The sequence below is a fragment of the Somniosus microcephalus genome, chromosome 7 (genome assembly GCF_052327205.1).
Source record: "Somniosus microcephalus isolate GS21.2 chromosome 7, FLI_Smic_1.0, whole genome shotgun sequence".
Taxonomy (NCBI): Eukaryota; Metazoa; Chordata; class Chondrichthyes; order Squaliformes; family Somniosidae; genus Somniosus; species Somniosus microcephalus.
The window spans coordinates 109,288,199-109,308,097 of record NC_140993.1 but is presented as its reverse complement, the minus strand read 5'-3'; the positions used below and the strand labels follow the sequence as shown (position 1 = coordinate 109,308,097).

General features: G+C 43.1%; 1 protein-coding gene across 2 annotated transcripts in view; it reads left to right on the top strand.

Moving 5' to 3' along the window:
- Positions 1 to 1,112: 1,112 nt before the first annotated feature.
- rnf139 (ring finger protein 139) overlaps positions 1,113 to 19,899 on the top strand; it is a 51,889-nt gene continuing 33,102 nt past the window's right edge. Inside the window, exon 1 of one of the 2 annotated variants that reach the window (XM_085992822.1) lies at positions 1,113 to 1,275. In XM_085992822.1, coding sequence (XP_085848948.1) covers positions 1,113 to 1,275 — 163 coding nt within the window. The remainder of the gene's footprint in view (positions 1,276 to 19,899) is intronic. The other variant, XM_085992823.1, reaches the window with a different exon arrangement.

Below are 19,899 nucleotides of genomic sequence, written 5' to 3'. Positions count from 1 at the left end.
CCAGGGACGCTGCAAACTATCTGCGCCTCTGGGATATGTGGGCCCTACACACTGGCAGTTTGGAGAGGCACAGCATCGGAATTGTGCGCGTCCCAGGAACCCTTAGGTAAGGGCGCAGATTTTTCCAGATCACAGTCCTCCGCCCGTGGGAGGCCTGCGATCGGAATATCTAGGCCTATATCCTTAGTCATCCAGGGAGCTCCAGCTTTGGATGCCCTTCCTTTCCCCCCCACATAGGAATGTGTCTATTCTGTACCCAAACCATCTCCTCTTTGAAGGCCTCCCATTGTTCAATTATTGTTTTGCTTACCAATTTTTGATTCCAATCCACCTGGGCCAGATCCTCTTTCAACTCAATGATGTTAGCCCTCTAGTTAAGTATTTTTACGCTTGATTGTACCTTGTCCTTTTCCATAACTATGCTAAACCTGTTGATATTATGATCAGTGTATGCCAATTATTTCTAATTTCATATTTTCAAAACCATCACTCCTAATGTAATTTGTTACTGTAATTTGATAAATATTTTGAACTCTCACTTAACAATTTCACACTAAAGCTACACCAACTATTGACTTAATTTGCCTGTAATAAGCTAGCAGCGCCACTGGAGAGCGATGTCAACGTGGTCACTTGACAACCTTTCAGCATGAACTACAGTACAGTACAAGCTGCCCTAAATTACACGTCTGCGCAAACTCCAGCTCTGCGACCGAAAATTAAAACCTCTTGGCGTACGTCCGATTGTGACGTGACAGACCTGCCGCCGCTTACCAGGCTGAACATTCAATCGTACGTCCGATTGTGACGCGACTTGCGTTTTATTCCTCAGTCGCTCCATATGTCCGATTATGACGTGTTCGTTTGCGTGACGCGCCTTTTGCGTTGTACGGAGAGGAAGAGAGCGAGAGCGTGTGTCGTGGTCTTGAGTATGGAAAAGAAGAGGAGAGCAGCGGCGGCGGCGGCTGGGCAGCCATACAGTGGCGACAGCTGACTCACCGGCAGCTACAGCTCAGCCACATAGAGGCGTGTGTACACTGGCAGGCCGGCCGGCCGCGCGGCCCCTTCAACGAGCAGCCGACTGTGACTCAGCTGCAGCACGGCGGTTGACGATGTCCTCGCAGTGGGTGTCGATGGGGAGTCACCTCCGGGGGGTCCTGGACGTGGCCCTGCGGGTCCCCTGCATCTTCGTCATCGACGCCATCTTGAACTCTTACTACGACGGAGACGAGACCCTGTCCGCGGTGTCTCGGCAGGTATCGCAGCGGTTACTGGGTGAGTGAATCCGGGACCAGGCACGGCGGCCCAAGTCCGCTGGAGGGAAGGAGAGCGGGTTTGGGCGGGGATGGTGACTGGTTCGGAGGGTTCCTGCGGACTGTGTCAGCGCAGCCCCACTGGGAAGATGGGTCCTCTTGTATCAGTGGATACTAATGGGGGAAGACCACTCGGACTAGTTGAACACCTAATGGGGTGAAGGGTGCAGATGTTGGTCTGGATTAGTTAGGCTTCAATGAGGAAGGGTGTAGTTCCTGCTTGGTCAGTTGCAGCTCTATTGAGAAAGTGTTAATGGACGAGTTGCAGGCCTAATCTGGCGGGGAGGGAGGATAAATGCACGTACTTATTTCATTGGATCAGAACTTCTCTTCACCTACTGAAAAGAGCCCTAGCTGCGATAGTTGAAGCTCTACTGGGAAGGGGATGGAGGATCTGATGGATTAATTTAGGGCTAATGGAGGAGAATGTTTCTTCAGATTTGTTGGTACTCTGATGGGAAGGGTTCGTGTTGGATTAGTTGGAGCTCTTAATAGGAAGTTGTTGAATGAGTTGCGGCTCTATTGAAGAAGATAATCCACCTGTATTAGTTCAGGTTGGAGGAACGAAGTGAGTTTTGTTGAGTTATACATATTGCTTATTAGTGTGAGTGATTGTGGAAAAAAAAATCTTCTCTTGGGCACATTTCGAATGATAACTTCTGTTGTGGATGCTTTTCATGGCTGGAATGGCCACAAGTGTCTCTTGATTGCATAAGCTCAAGCTCAAAATTTTGAGCTGCTAGGAACATTCTGTCACAAGTAGGAAGCTGAAGGGATCCTGGTATGCATATTCCAGGAAGTGCTCACCTTGCAGACAGAGCAAGTTAGTGAAGAAAAGATGTGGGTGACTATCCATCAGGGTAGGAAGAGGAGATGGGAGGTAATGCAAGGATCTCTTGGGTACTGACTTGACAAATGGGTATTCGAATACCAGTGACAGTAGCATCAACCTGAAGGATGATGGTGAGCAGTGCTTTGGAGCAAGTGGTTGCTAACGTGGGGGAAGTGAAGTGCAGAAATGCAATAGTATAGGGGGTTCCATATTCAAGGGAATAGACAGGTACTTTTGTAACTGCAGCTAAGTTTTTAAAAAATTATTTCTTGGATTGTGGGCATTGCTGGCAAAATTCGCAATTACCACCCAACCCTGGTTGCCTTTTTGAGAAGGTGGTTGTGAGCTGCCGCCTTGAATTGCTATAGTCTTTGTGTCCTAAATGTGTTGTGTTTCAGTGCCAGAGTAAGGGATATGATGGAGCAGGTACAAAAGATTTTGGAGAGATCGGGTACAACCAGAAGTGGTAGTTTATATTGAAACTAATGAAGGAATGGAATTGAGATCCTTCAGAAAGGTGCTTCAGGGATTAAAGAGCAGGATCTCAAGGGTAGTAATCTCAGGATTACTCTTGATGCCATGTACCTATTAATAGAGAGGGAGTGTAGCAAGAGTGGCCTTTCCAGGATGAACGGGCTTCATTTGAACAGGGTTGGAACCAGTGTCCTTGTAGGGAGAGGATTGCTCTGTGTGTGTTGGGGCGAGGGTAATTAATATATTAATAGGATTGGGAGTTAAACATTTCTGATTACAATATTTTCTGGAAGAATTGAGTAGGGGGAAAAAAGAGGATAGATGGCAGCTTTACTCGGATTACTTTACAACACTGGAGCATAATGATTTTATATAGGGGATGAGGAAAAAGCTGAATATCTGGTGAGAATTCAAGAATAAGAAGGTAACTTGCTGTTTTTTTTGTAGCCCACTATTCAGTAGAAAGGAGATAGCAGAAAGGACTTAGTCACAAGGGAAAGGGATGTACTGAAAGTTGTAGTTCCCTGGATGTGTAAAGAAAATTAGAATGGGACGTGAGGTATACTACCCACCTGAAGCTAATGTGAAAGAAAATCCAGTGGAGTATAGAAAATAGAAGGGAGGCATGAGATTACAAAGATGAAGGAGCGACAGATCACAGAGAGAAATAAAGGATTTTGTAAAGATGTAATAAGTAAATTAGTTAAAGGGAATTAGAAAGGATTAGAGAGACAAATGGAAGCTACTCGTAGAGGTTGAGAGTGGTGAGGCTACCAAATAAGTAGTTTGTATCCGTTTTTCCAAAAGTGAAAGTGATGGTGGAAGCATACAAGAGGCGGAGGTGGAGCAATTTTATTTAACTATAAATACAATAGTAGTACTGGAAAAGTTGGATGGAACTCAAAGTAGAAAAGGCACCTCCATGCATCTGCTCTGACATCCTTGGGTTTGGAAGCTATGCCAGAGGACTGGAGAAATGTCACTAACATTTCTCTGCAAGAGAGAAGGGGGAAACTGAGTAGATAAATCAACCTAACATCAGTAGTGGGTAAGCTCGATAAAATTAAAGATGTATAGTCAAGACCAACTGTAGACTTCGAAAAAAAGAAAAACTTGCAATTATGTAGCGCCTTTCAGGACGTCCCAAAGCACTTTAGAGCCAATTAAATACTTGCAATGTAGGAACCGGGGATAAGTAAATTAGGATGCACGGTGTCCCTATTTTTACATTTTCATTATAAATGTGGACATTGGAATTTATAATGGAAACTGCCTATGCAAACTTGTCATGCTGTAATTACACCCTGCTGCCCATGATAATGCTGCAATAGTTACACTCTGGAAAGGGTATAAATACAGTGTGTCAAATTTACATAAGCAGATTCAATTATAAATATGTTCATTGGAATTTATAATGGAAAAGTTGACAGGAATGCATGCAGACATGAGACTTTTAATATGTTACTAGTTGGCCTCTTGTGGCATTGAGAGCTTTTAACTTTTTCCACAGAAATTGTTGAGAAATGTATTCTTATTTTTGCCCATGTTAAAGGCTTTGGTGTGACATGTACATCAAATAATTACTTTAAAAGTGCAGACAAAATAATTTTACCATTAATGAAAAATGCTTTTGAATGAACCAAGATTTAAAATTGTTCTCGTTTACAATTTCGAAGAGATTTTTCTACTTGTGTGGATACTTAATGTCAAAATAGGTCGCTGTATTAATATGATGAAACCATAAATTTGAATATACCGTGCCTTTACACGTGCATTGTTGTAGGGAGGTCCATTAAAGTTCATGGTTCAAATTTTTGTGAAAAATTATACTCAAGATTCTTGCCAATTACTAAGTGCAGTTTTGGGTACCCTACTTCAAGAGTATTGATGCACTACAGAGTAATAAAGGTGATTCAGGGAGCAAAGGCTCTTTAAGTTATGAAGGGAAATTCTCAGAACTGAGGTTCTTTTGCTATTTTTAAACTATTGAGAGGAATTATATAATTTAGATAACATACAATGTTGCCAAGATTGGTGGGAGACCAGAGGATTGGGAAATTTTTAAAAACCAGCAGATGACTAAAAAATAATAGAGAGAGAGAGAGAGAAGATGAATTATGAGAGTAAACTGGCAAGAAACATTAAAACAGATAGTAAGAGCTTTTAGAGGTATATAAAAAGGAGGGTAGCTAAAGTAAATGTTGGTCCCTTAGAGGGTGAGACTGGGGGAATTAATAATGTGGAACGGGGAAATGGCAGAGACTCTGAACAAATATTTTGTATCTGTCTTCACGGTAAAGACACTAACAACATCTCAATAATGGATAATCAAGGGGCCACAGGGAGGGGGGAACTAAAGACAATCACTATCACTAAGGAAATAGTACTTGGTAAAATAATGGGACTAAAAGATGACAAGTCCCCTGGACCAGATGGCCTGCATACCAGGGTCTTAAAAGAAGTGGCTGCAGAGATAGTGGATGCATTGGTTGCAATATACCAAAATTCCCTGGATTCTGGAGAGGTCCCAGCGGATTGGAAAACCGCAAATGTAGCACCCCTAATTTAAGAAAGGAGGGAGACGGAAAGCAGGAAACTATAGACCAGTTAGCCTAATTGGGAAAATGCTGGAGTCCTTCATTAAGGAAGCAGTAGCAGGGCATTTGGAAAATCATAATGCAGTCAAGCAGAGTCAGCATGGTTTTATGAAAGGGAAATCATGTTTAACAAACTTGCTGGAGTTCTTTGAGGAGGTAACGAGCAGGGTGGACAAAGGTGAACCAGTGGATGTGGTGTATTTGGATTTCCAGAAGGCATTCGATAAGGTGCCACATAAAAGGTTACTGCATAAGATAAGAGCTCACGGAATTGGGGGTAATATATTAACGTGGATAAAGAATTGGCTAACTAACAGAAAACAGAGAGTCGGGATAAATGGGTCATTTTCCGATTGGCAAACAGTAACTAGTGGGGTGCCACAGGGATTGGTGCTGGGGCCTCAACTATTTACAATCTACATTAATGACTTGGATGAAGGGACTGAGTGTAATGTAGCCAAGTTTGCAGACGATACAAAGATGGGTGGGAAAGCAAGTTGTGCAGAGGACTCGCCTGCAAAGGGATATAGACAGGCTAAGTGAGTGGGCAAACATTTGGCAGATGGAGTATAATGTGGGAAAGTGCGAGGTTATATACTTTGGCAGGAAAAATAAAAAAGCAAATTATTATTTAAATGGAGAGAGATTACAAAATGCTACAGTTCAGAGGGACCTGGGGGTCCTTGTGCATGAAACACACAAAGTTAGCATGCAGGTACAGCAAGTAATCAAAAAGGCAAATGGAATGTTGGCCTTTATTTCAAGGGGGGGTTGGAGTATAAAAGCAGGGAAGTTCTGCTACAACTGTACAGGGTATTGGTGAGACCACACCTTGAGTACTGCGTACAGTTTTTGTAGTGTCCGTGTGTAGATAAAGACACTGAAGACAGGAGTTGGTTCATAGGTATTTACTAAGCAAGTCTGGGGGGGGTTCTAAAGGATACACACAATACACAGGCTTATATAGCCCAAGTGGCAATTACCGGCATTACGCACACCTGGGGCTCTTAAAGGCACATACACCACAATTCCTCCCCTTCTAGCTAACTAGTACATCATATTTTAAGTAATTATTAATTACATGTTATATGCAAAATAATATACATTGCTGTATTAATTAATTATAAGTTAGTCTCTCAGGAGGCTTCCTGACTCGGTCCGGATAACGCCTCGGGGGTGTAGTAGTTTCTGGCGGTGTAGTAGGTTCTTCTGGCAAGGCTGATTCGGCTTGAAGGCCAGTGTCTGGTTCATCGGGTTCCAGTATCACCGGATCGGAGGTAGATATGGGTATCTCTACTTCATCATTAGATGTATAGCGTGGTGGTGTAGGTTGTCCCTTTTCGGATGACTTGATGATTTGGTCAGCATGGCGCCTTATTATGCTTTCTCCGATGTCCACGGTATACATCAGTGGTCCTAGTCGTGTGCAGATAGTTCCATGCTGCCATTTATCGGTACGGTAGTCCCGGGCCAAAACTGGTTGGCCTATCTGGAAGGCCCTAGTTGGCCTTTCATTCATGCCCTGAAACTGCCGGTTCTCCACGTCCCTTCGGATGTTGGGCTTGACCAAATCCAGCCGGCATCTTAGGTTTCTATTGTAGAACATCATGGCGGGAGTTTGGTTTGTAACCATATGTGTTGCATTCCTATATGCAAATAAGAAGTTATCCACCTTGTGCTGAAGTTTTATGTCTTCATTACCCATGGCCTTTATGGCCTTCTTGAAGGTCTGGACAAACCTTTCAGCCAATCCATTGGTGGCGGGATGGTATGGGGCGGACGTGTAGTGCTTTACCCCATTGTTCTTTAAGAACTTTCTGAATTCTTCGGACACAAATTGCGGTCCATTATCAGAACAGATCTGTTCCGGCAGCCCATTCCTGGCAAATATGGTCCTTAATACTGTGATGGTTTTTTCCGTGGTGGTGGAGGACATCTTTATTACCTCCGGCCACTTGGAGTGTGCATCAACTGCGATTAAGAACATTGAGTCCATAAATGGACCAGCAAAGTCGATGTGCACCCTTTGCCAGGGAGATGAGGGCCACTCCCATGGATGTAGAGGGGCCTGTGGCGGAGCATTTTGGACCTTCTGGCATCCTAGGCAGCTCTTGGTCATGTCTTCGATGTCTCCATCGATACCTGGCCACCATACAAACGCCCTAGCTAGGTTCTTCATTTTCACTCCACCCAGATGCCCCTCGTGAAGCTCCTTTAGCACTTTATCCTGGAGTTTGGGTGGAATCACCACTCTGGATCCACACATCAAGGTTCCTCGGCACACTGACAGCTGTTCTCTTCTTTGCGAGAATGCTGGCAACAGTGGTTCGCCATGTGCTGGCCATCCCTTCATTGTTAAATCGTAGACCCGTGAGAGAGTAGGGTCATTTCTGGTCTCCCTTTCAATGGCAGAATTTGTCACCGGTAGACATTCCACTATGGTAGAGTGGAATATCTCTACTGGGTCTACTGTAGGTGCCTCTTCTATCGTTGGCAACGGCAGGCGCGATAAACCGTCAGCATTTCCATGCTGTTTTGACCCGTTGTATTGGTGTGCCCCTAGAAAAAGGGACCACCTCTGTAGTCTTTGTGCCGTCATAATGGGGACACCTTTCTTAGGGTTGAATATGGAGATGAGGGGTTGATGGTCAGTCAGCAAGGTAAATTTTTGTCCGTGTAGGTAATGGTTGAATTTCTTCACTCCCCATACCAGGCTGAGTGCTTCCCTGTCTATCTGGGAATAGTTACGCTCAGCTGAGTTCAATGAGCGTGACGCAAAAGCTATCGGCCGTTCCGAGCCATCGGGGAATCTATGGGACAATACCGCTCCTATGCCGTAAGGGGATGCATCGCACGCCAGTCTGATTGGTAGTGATGGGTTGTAATGAGCCAAAACTTTCTCGGATGTGATTAAGTCTTTACACTTATGGAAGGCACGTTTACAGTCTTCGTTCCATTTCCAAATCACTCCTGTGTGTAGAAGATCATTAAGAGGGTGTAGAATAGTTGATAAGTTCGGTAAAAATTTATGATAGTAATTTATTAATCCCAGGAATGACCTTAATTGTGAAACATTTTCAGGTGCTGGGGCTTTTATAACTGCTTCAATTTTTTCAGGTGACTTATGCAACCCTTCCTTATTAATTATGTGGCCACAATATGATATCTGATTTTGGAAAAATTCGCACTTGGGGCGATTTGCTCGTAGGCCCCGTTCTTTCAGCCTAGTGAGCACCTGCTCCAAATTGGCAAGGTGCTCGTTGTCGTTTTCTCCTGTTATAAGGATGTCGTCTAGGTAACACTGAGTCCCCAGAATCCCTTGCAGGACTTGCTCCATAGCTCTTTGCCAGATAGCTGGAGCTGATGCTACTCCAAAAACCAGTCGATTGTACTGGTACAGGCCTTTGTGTGTGTTTATTGTGAGATACTTTTTAGAGGTCTCCTCAACCTCCATCTGTAGATATGCCTGTGCCAAGTCAATTTTTGTGAAACGTTTTCCTCCGGATAGTGAGGCGAAAATATCTTCTATCCTCGGAAGAGGATACTGTACCGTGTGAAGGACCGGGTTTACAGTCACCTTAAAGTCCCCACAGATGCAAATTTTTCCCTGTTCCTCAGAGGTATTTTTCAATGCTTTTTTCATGACTGGAACGATGGGTGTTGCCCATTCGCTCCAATCTATTTTGGATAATACGCCTGCCTTTTCCAAATTCTCCAGCTCTGCCTCGACTGCCGGACGTATTGCGTATGGCACCGGTCTTGCCTTAAAATTTTTTGGAATTGCTGCATCTTCCACTTTTATTGAGGCGGTGATGCCTTTCAAGGTTCCTAGTTTCTCTTGAAACACTTCTTTGGCGTTGGCCAAGATGTCTTTTAATCGTTCAGGTATGATGTCATCCAAGTTTTTTTTCTTACTGGTCCCCGTCAGTGCCTGAATGGAGTGCCAGTCTAAACGTATCTTCCTTATCCATTCACGTCCCAACAACGGTGGACCACCATCTTGTAGAATGTATAAATACAACTTTTGTATTTCTTTGCCGTTGTATACCACAGGCACCTTTATTTTTCCTTTGGGGTATACTTTCTGCCCCGTATATGTTTTTAAGATAATGGATGTGTCTTTGAGGTATATGCGAAAATAGCGCCTCGTAATCTCGTCGATTTATTACGGTTAGAGCTGATCCTGTATCTAGCTCCATTTTAACTGGGGACCCTGCTATTATGAGGGTAACCCAAATGGTCTGGTAATCTTCATTGGCAATTACATTATGTAATTTGAGAGAGCTTAGTCTCTTGTTCCCGGAGTCGCTATCGCTCTTCTGGTCTTTGGAGCTACTGTCCGTCATCATTTGTACCTTTCTGTGCTTTTCCTTATTGATTCTTTTCCCGTTAGTGGATTTTTTATTTTCAGATCGGCATACACGTGGAATGTGTCCCATCTTTCCGCATCGCCTGCATGCTTTTTCTTTGAACCAGCAATCCCTCTGGTCATGGTTGGATCTGCCGCAGCGATAACATCTCTTGAAACCCCATGTCATTTCATGGGTGCCGAAGTCCTGTGGCCTTTGCTGTATCTTTGCCGCTCCTATTGCACTGAAAGCCTTGTCCAGTGTTAAATCTTTTCCAGAAGATACCTTTTTTTTGTGTTTCTACACTTAGGGGATCGCAGATGAATTTGTCTTGCAGAGAATCTGCCTCGAATTGGCAGTGTAGGGTATCAACAATCTCCTCAAAATTCTTGTCCATCGGTTCGGCTGGAGTGATTAAGTTGCGTAACAGCTTGTATGTTTCTGCGCCCATTAGATCCAGAAGCACTGAAGCTTTTTTTTCATCTTCTATTCCATTTGCGGTGCAAAACACCTCCACTCTTTCTACATATGTGGTCCAATTCTCTATCTTGTTATCAAAAGCATCCATATTGCCAGACTTAGGCATTTCAAAAAAAAAAGATATGGTGCTTCCCGCGCTTTTTTTCTCTGTAGCAACGATATGGCGCTTCCTGCGCTTTCCCGCCGCTGCTACCGATAACAACGCTGTTTTACTGTGGTTTCCGTTTATTCACTGTTGGAGACTCGTTCCCGACGGAGGTCTAAACGCTGACCTGCTTGCCGCGCCAGCCGTCTCCCGAGTGCACCCTCCCAGTCCGTTATTGCTTGCCTCCGATTTCGCTGCCTGTCTCAGCTGTAGAGCCCAATGCTGGAGCCCCAGCCTGACGCCCAGGAAGGATTAGCGCAGTACCTGCCACCAGCTTGGACAGCTGGTGAAACCACAGTTTCTATAACTTCCTTGAGTCTTCTGGACGCTGGAGGAATCGATGTCCTTGAGGTGCTGCCGAATTGCAGGTAAGTCCGTTTCCACTTCGTCGCCACTGTAGTGTCCGTGTGTAGATAAAGACACTGAAGACAGGAGTTGGTTCATAGGTATTTACTAAGCAAGTCTGGGGGGGGGGGGGGGGGGGTTCTAAAGGATATACACAATACACAGGCTTATATAGCCCAAGTGGCAATTACCGGCATTACGCACACCTGGGGCTCTTAAAGGCACATACACCACAATTGCTCTTAAAGGCACATACACCACAGTTTTGGTCTCCTTATTTAAGGAAGGATATACTTGCATTGGAGGCAGTTCAGAGACGATTCACTAGGTTAATTCCAGAGATGAGGGGGTTGACTTATGAGGAAAGGTTGAGCAGGCTGGGCCTATACTCATTGGAATTTAGAAGAATATTATTTTTGAAACATATAAGATACTGAGGGGGCTCGACAAGGTAGATGCAGAGAGGATGTTTCCCCTCGTGGGGAAATCTAGAACGCGAGGGCACAGTTTTAGAATAAAGGGTCACCCTTTTAGAACTGAGATGAGGAGAAATTTCTTCTGAGGGTCGTAAATCTGTGGAATTCTCTGCCCCAGAGAGCTGTGGAGGCTGGGTCATTAAATACATTTAAGGTGGAGATAGACAAATTTTTGCAAGATAAGGGAGTGAAATGTGGTGGGGAAGTGGCTTTGAGCCCAAGATCAGCCATGATCTTATTGAATGGCGGAGCAGGCTCGAGGGGCCAAGTGGCCTATTCCTGCTCCTATTTCTTATGTTCTTCGATGTGTGTCCAAGCTTTTTTGCCATAATGAGCTCCTTAGTTACACACCATGAAGCCTCATGATCGTCAGTCAATATTGTCAAACTTAACTATTCTAAAATGATTATTTCTAATCTATCTCTACTAAAGTGAATTTTTTTAAAATTAATTACTCACCTAAAACACACTCTTCAACTATTGGGCTATTTGAATTTGCTGCTCCAATGTAATTTGGATCTATTTTTTAATGGAGCTGGGTTTGCCTGTTTTAATTTGACAGGACTGAAGTTTAGAAAAGATTTGAACTCGGTACTGCTTTCATTGGTGGATTTGAGCTATGTCAGTTCTATAGGAAGCTGAGTCACTGAGTATGTACATAAGAGTACCACGTCAACAGTTAATGCTATGTTGATTGACACTAAAAAAAGCTAAGTCCCAGATGAATATCTGATAAAGAATGAGTTTACATGTCAAAAGTACAGATAGAAATGATTGAATGTAATAAGGAACATGGTTGTTCCTTCCTAGAATTGTTAGAGTTTTAACAATGATGGCTTGTATTTATATAGCACCTTTTTAATGTCCTAAAACATCCTAAGGTGCTTTCATCAGATATGGGGCCTGTATTCAAGTGTTGGATGGACTTCAGCTGTGTATATTTCAGTTGTTAAGGGAAAAAGCGCTTCGCACAATCTGAGCTTCTTAGAAGCAGCTTTAGCAATGGGGAAGATATGGGGGTTCCATCTGAGGTCAGAGGAGATAGCAAAGTCAAGAGTATTGATTGAGCGAAGTATTAATTGATTAAAAGATAAAAGTTGAAACCATCAAATGAAATCTGTTACTTACACATGATATACAAAGAAGCTCTTTGAAACTTTCATTTTCCCCATCAGGGGCTTGGACATCAAGATGTAATGATGAGTAATGGATGTTATGTACAATTTACAAGAAGCTGGTGAGTGCATCATCAGCAGAAGAGTGGGTACAGTTATATGATTAGTGGAGTAATTGATATGAAGATGAAACAGAGTACCATAGAGTCCTGGGGCTACAAGCAGAGTTGGCTTCAGATGCTTTAGACTGCAGTAGGCAGAATTTTTATGAAATGGAACCAAGATGCATTACCAGATCTGACAGAAGGGAAAAAGAGACCAATATAAAGCATTCCAAGCCCACTTGAATAACATTTAAGTCACTGGTATTGATAGATCAGAAGAGTAAAAGCAGCAAAATGTTTTCAGACCATTTCAGTTTGCTTGTTTGTGTATGCATATGTGCACACTTCCCTTGTCACACTAACTCATTCAAACTTCTGGTTGAAATTACATATTCATAAAACAGATCACAATGGAATAGATAGCCATCCTACCAATCAATGATTACTGTGAGAGATCACCATTTTATAGATTAGACATTGTACCAATCAGCAAGTAGTAATCTGGAATTAAAACCACCAATTGTGAAGTTCAGAAAAACTACACATCAAAAATGGGCGCTCAGCAACAACTCCAATAAAGAAAGGGCAGCAAATCAATCAAGTAGCTCAAAATACATTTTTGAAAGCAAAATATTTTCCTCTTTTCACCTCGGGCTGCCACTAAAACTCAAAGTTTTCTAACAAACATTGAAAAATGTCGTATTTCAGATTAAAATAAATTTACCTATAAAATTGACTTTTGTGTCTAAGTACTGTACCATTGTTAATGTTTTCATTTGGAACCTTCAGCCATGTAGGCCTGAAGCTCTGGAATTACCTCCCTAAACCTTTCTGCCTCTTCCTTTTAACCCTCCTTAAAATCTACCTCTGATCAATCTTTAAGTCACCCCTCCTATTATCTCCTTGTTTGGCTCAGTATCAGTTTCTGTCTGATTGTGCTTCTGTGAAGTGCCTTGGGACATTTTCCTACGTTAAAGTTATATAAATGCTGGTTATTGCTGTATGAATTTTTATTCTTGGGCTGAGTGTTGTTGGTAAGGCTGTCATTTATTTCCCCTGCCCTGACAAAATGGTGGTGGACATTCTTCTCGAACTACTACAGTCTGCTCTCATAATGCTCTTGTCATTCGTTGTAGTGATTTTGATTCAACGGAGTGGCTTGAGAGGACAGTTACGAGTCAACCACATTTACAGTGGGACTAGAGTCACATAGGCTAGACTGGGTAAAGACACAGATTTCTTTCCCTAAAGGACATTAGTGAACCAGGAAGGTTTATACGATAATCACTTTTACTGATGGCATCTTTATATTTCCAGATTTAAAAAAGTTAATACAGTACATAGTCTCAAACTTCCATGGTGAATTAATCTTTGGATTATTAGTCCAGTAACATAACCACTATACTACTGTATCCTGAATGTGATCGGTCAGAGCTTTGTCCTATTTCATAAAAGATTCTATGTTTTCATTCTTTGTGGGAGTTTGTAGCTTGCTAGAATTGTGCCCATTTTAAATTGATCACTGCATGGCTTAGAGCAGCCATTCTACATGGAATATGCACCTGGGCCAGGACTCCACCATCTGACTCATGTCTCTGTAAATAGGTTTATCCTGTCCTTCTCCAATTACATTTGAGGAAAATATGCATGACTAAACAAGCTATGGAAGTGGATGTTCTTTCACTGTGTTGAACAAGTATGAGAAGACTCTCAGCCCATCCAGGTTAGAAACAACTAGGATTGATCACCTGAGCTATTAATCACTTGTATAGTGGTCCATGGCTTTTACAATTGTCCCATCAGGGAGTCCCTTAAGGAAGGTTTTCAGTCTGGCTTATGCCCTGAACAGGTGTGGAGTCCTTGGCTGATATGTTGTCAGGCAGTCTGTGTCTTTGAAACCTATATGTTATTGGTAGCATTATGGTTACTTTATTTAATTGTGAAGGATACCTTATTGATTTTCCTTTGTCTAACTGTGGACTTCAAAGTGAAGAGAGCGGTACAACTAAAAGAAAGACTTGCATTTATATGGCCGGCAGCAATGATTCTTTAGCATGTTTCTATTTTAGCAGGCAGCTGACGAGGCAGGGTTATTGGGGAGCTCTAATCATGCATAAAATCTTCATACCTGGTACAAACTCATGGCATTGCCCCAATATCTCTTAGAATTTTGACACATTTATTATTTTGAATCCGGACTACGTTTAATAGCCTTTTGAGCCAGTGAAATCTATGTTTGCTCTGACTTCTGTTTAATAATATGTCAAACAATTTGTGCTGGACATGAGAAATGCCTGGTTTCAATTCAGGAGTACTCCAATCATGAGCAGGCAGAGAGACAAAGAAAAGCTCAGTGAAAAGGATGCGATTAATAACACCTGTGCTTTATCATTTGAAAACAAATCTTGTTTATTGAAAGCTACTTAAAATTTGAGAGTGACTGCAAAAGATTTATTCAATTTTCTCATTGCAAAAATCTAAGATGATGCATTTCAGAGAAAGAGGCTCCATCTTGGTGAGAGAGAGGCACTCAAAAGGAGTGATTAGATCACCTCTGCTTTCTTTTCTTTATGCCTAAAAGTCCAAAACAGTAATTTATAGAAATGTTTAATTATGAAGTTATGCATCTTCAATTGATATGGGAACTTTTTTTAACATTAAAATCATCAGCTTTCTCCTGGATGCTTCCAGACTCCAGGAATTTCCCATTGAAGGAAACCCCACACTCATTTGCTCCCCTTCCTTCAACCAAATTACTTTCTTCAGTGTTGACAAAGCAAAGGACCCTCTTCTCCAGTGATTCCAAACCCTGGGAGCCCTCCATAGTGCTGCTATCTACTTCCTCCAACCTGATGCATCTTGCCTACCATTGTACCATGTATCCCGGGCTTCAAAAAAGGTAAAAATTGGGTACTTAGTTGAAGGAACATATAATAATCAAGGCCACTGATTTACAATTTTCAGTGAAAAGTCAACAGAATTACAAAATCAAATCCCAGAATACAATTTCATCATCAGTCACTATAAATCGGTGAACTCGATACAGTGTGTTATAAAACAGCTTTGGTTAGTTTAGAATGATAAATCTGTTCAATATTAAAAATGGTGCGTGATTGCAACAATCCATTGGAACTGCACTTGTAGTATTGTCAGTATATTATTGCAATATTCAGGCGAATTCAATTCACATTCCATCCAAAAATTGAAAGGTCAAAATTCAATCAAAAATGTAAAAAATCCTAAATAGAATGAAAAATAAGTCGATTACAGCACTGAGGAAAAACTAATCCACAACCAGGAACAAACAAAGAGCATTGTAAAAATGTTTGTTGGTGCATTGTCAAAGTACGTTTGAGGATACGCAAACAACTCCCACCCAACGGCAACAATAACGGAACACAAGTAGTGAATTAAATAGTCACATTGTAATTGCAAAAATCTTAAAGCATCTGATATGAAGGCAGCTGTTGACACAAAAGCAGGACTGTACCAAGAAGTCGAATGCAACATACAGGTAAGTGGAGCAAATGAATGGAATACAAGATTTCTGCATTCCACCACATCCCCACCTCGTCTACAGAGCATGATTGTGACCCTCACCGTCCCCAAATGAGCAAAATTTCAGCCATTCTCCCAACTTGGCAGTATTTCAGCCCCCAACCCCCCAAAGCTGGCTGCATTTCCAACTCACCCAATGGTTTCCCCCCACAGGCTACTCTTGCCCTGCTTCAATTCTCTTCTATTAATCCTCCCTCCCAATGACATTTTCCATCCACAGCCACTACTGGGTATATTTCTCCTTCCCTGATGGCTGGTTCAATATCCCTACCTCCGCTGATCTTAATTCCTCTTCCTTAGCACTTTCTTTCTCCCCCTCTCTTGTATCCCCCATGCCCCCTTTTTGGATCCATTTATTTCTCCCATCCTGGTTGAATTTTAAAAAATTCAAATTGGTCATGAATACCCATGTGTAACACCATGGGAGACTGACTAGCTATATATTAAAAATGGTGAGTGAGTTGGCCTTTGCCTACAGTGCCAGTTATGCCTGTGGTGGCGTTGTGATCGTGTTAACTGCCTATCTTGATAACATGGAGCAAAGCTCTTGAGTTGGCATGCAGTTCCACTATAAAGACACTGGGTGGCAGCTCTCCAATGTATGAGCAGTTTCTACTGGATTGCAATATGTGGCTGTGCAACAATATGTGACCACCTCCTGGATTTTAGATTATCCTGTGTCAGTGAAGTATTTTTGGAATATCTATAATCTCGTAAGTAAAAATAATTCAGAGTAATTAATTATCCCTACTGGCAAAAATCTACAATGTAGGCAGCAATTCTCAAAATTGCACTTGCTTCCTGGAATCAATTCCTTGTTATCACCATTGTCACTTGCTTGCTAAGTTTTCACTGCTTTGTCCCTTCCTGCAAGAAAGCAAGCTCCTGACATAAAACCCCTCACACATTCCATTGAACCTATCAAAAACACTTGCCCTGCAGAGTAACCCCAGATAATCGCATCTTAGCGCACTAATCACTTGTCAATGCAAGACACTTTCATGGGTAAACTTTGAAATCCCTCCCTCCTCCCCACTAAGCAGAAACTTGGTATAGGGCGGAAGGTAATCTTCCATGCTACTGCCCCCCCCCCCCCCCCCACATTAAGCAGTTAATCAATCACTGTAGAAATCAGGGTCTCCCCTTTTCTAACCCCACCCCACCCCCAGATTTCAGGCTCTTGCTCATCTCCCCCACCCCCCCAACTACTGAACATAAAATTGTAGTTTGGCAGAGATAGGGCCCCCTTGCAGTTCCTTCCCTGCCACTGAGACGATAATCCAGGCCCGTGGGAGGAAAGACTACCTTCTCAGTGAAAGTATGCAGCACTCAATTTTCTGCCCCTCTTTCCGCTGCCCCCTCTTCCATCTGCTCCTGCTCCCTCTTGTCCCCCTCTCTGCTCTCCTTTTGCCTGTTCCACTCCCCTGTCATAAACTGCCTTCCCTTTCAAATAGACAAGAAAATATTTAAAATCAAAATGTTACTTATGGTTGGCATTTGGGAATGGGACTAACCAGAAACTATACCCAGTCACCCAAACTAGAATGACCTGCCAAACTGTCCTTTCCTCCCCCTCCCCCTCCCCCTTTCACAAAGGCTCAATTTATCACCTGGGTTCTGTTGATGGGTAGAAAATATAATAATTCTAATTACTAACCCCTCTTGAGACACCGGCTGTATTGAAGGAGGAGAGATGCTGTTTGCATAAGGCTCTTGGAAAGTTACAAACCAATGCTGCCAAATCTGGGATGCTCCCACCCAGTAATGTCAAGCCCATGCCCTCCCTCTCCTCACTTCATGAGTGACACAAATCCACCAGCAACACCCCTAGTTCTACCAAACCCTAGGTTCTCCTTCCACTGTAATGCCAGATTAAAAGATCTTCTTCCCTGCTCCCAACACTACCAAATCATTGCAGTATCACCCCAGTGCTACCAAAGCCCAGGACCATACCCAAGGTGCTACCAAAACCCAAGACCAAATCCTCTATGCAACTAAACCTCACTTACTGCTAAATAACATGTATAACATTTTTCATATCCTCTTGCTATGTATTATTGCCTTTAAAGGTGGTAAGAATAAAGGTTATACACAGAGGCAAAGGAATATTTATGGAATAAAGGCCACCCATTTATGGCTTACACAGAATATTGCACGGAGCCATGGAATTCACTCCCCCAAATACCAATTAATAAAAATAGAATTTGACTGAATAAGTCATTTAGTAGGTGACCCTGATGGCCCCACATGGCATAAACACCCTTTTTTTTTTTTTATTCGTTCATTGGATGTGGGCATTGCTGTCAAAGCCAGCATTTATTGCCTATCCCTAGTTGTCCTTGAGAAGGTGGTGGTGAGCTGCCTTCTTGAACTGCTACAGTCTGTGTGGTGAAGGTACTCCCATAGTGTTGTTAGGGAGGGACTTCCAGGAATTTGACCCAGCAACGATGAAGGAACGGCGATATACTTCCAAGTCAGGATGGTGTGTGACTTGGAGGGGAACTTGGAGGTGGTGGTGTTCCCATGCACCTGCTGCCCTTGTCCTTCTAGTTGGTAGAAGTCGCTGCCGAAGAAGCCTTGGTGAGTTGCTGCAGTGCATCTTGTAGATGGTACATACTGCAGTCACGGTATGCCGGTGGTGGAGGGAGTGAATGTGAATGTTTAAGGTGGTGGATGTGGTGCCAATCAAGCGGGCTGCTTTGTCTTGGATGGTGTTGAGTTTCTTGAGTGTTGTTGGAGCTGCACTTATCCAGGCAATTGGAGAGTATTCCATCACACTCCTGACTTGTGCCTTGTAGATGATGGAAAGGCTTTGGGGAGTCAGGAGGTGAGACACTCGCCACAGAATACCCAGCCTCGGACCTGCTATTGTTGCCACAGTATTTGTGGCTGGTCCAGTTAAGTTTCTGGTCAATGGTGATCCTCAGGATATTGATGGTAGGGGATTTGGCGATGGTAATGCCATTGAATGTCATGGGGTGGTGGCTGGATGCTCGCTTGTTGGAGATAGCCATTGCCTGGCACTTGTGTAGCGCGAATGTTGCTCGTCACTTATCAGCCCAAGCCTGAATGTCGTTCAGCTCTTGTTACATGCGGGCATGGACTGCTTCATTATCTGAGGAGTTGCGAATGGCACTGAACACTGTGCAGTCATCAGCCAACATCCCCATTTCTGAGCTTATGATAGAGGGAAGGTCATTGATGAAGCAGCTGAAGATGGTTGGGCCTGGGACACTGCCCTGAGGAACTCCTGCAGCGATGTCCTGGGGCTGTGATGATTGACCTCCAACCACCACAACCATCTTCTTTTGTGCTAGGTATGACTCCAGGCAGTGGAGAGTTTCCCCCCCCCCCCCCCCCCCACACACACACACCCGATGCCAATTGACTTCAGTTTTACTAGGGCTCCTTGATGCCACACTCGGTCAAATGTTGCCTTGATGTCAAGGACAGTCACTCTCTCCTCACCTCCTGGAATTCAGTTCTTTTGTCCATGTTTGGACCAAGGCTGTAATGAAGTCCGATGCCGAGTGGTCCTGGTGGAACCCAAACTGAGCATCAGTGAGCAGGTTGTTGGTGAGTAAGTGCTGCTCGATAGCACTGTCGACGACACCTTCCATCACTTTGCTGATGATTGAGAGTAGACTGATGGGGCGGTAATTGGCTGGATTGGATTTGTCCTGCTTTTTGTGCACAGGACATACCTGGGCAGTTTTCCATATTGTCGGATAGATGCCCGTGTTATAGCTGTACTGGAACAGTGTTGAAACGGATTCTTTTGCCCTCAATCTGGTTCAGTACAAACACTGAGTCGAATACTGGTTGAGTTCAACAGTTGTTTTATTCTGTTGTCCCGGGAGACTTACTCTGATACAGCACAGTTCTGACTCCAGCAGAGTCTCGACAGGTTCCACCAGAGCAAGTAATCTTTCATAGAGTACCACATTATTATACTTGCTTTTGAGAAGACATTAACACATCTTACAGTCTGCACCAATCCTGAGCTGGGCACGTACACATTTTAAAGTGATTTCCTGGCCTGGCAGTTTGAAATAAAGAAGTCACAGTTCACTGAATGGTTTATAATATAGAAAATATGCAGGTAATGGTT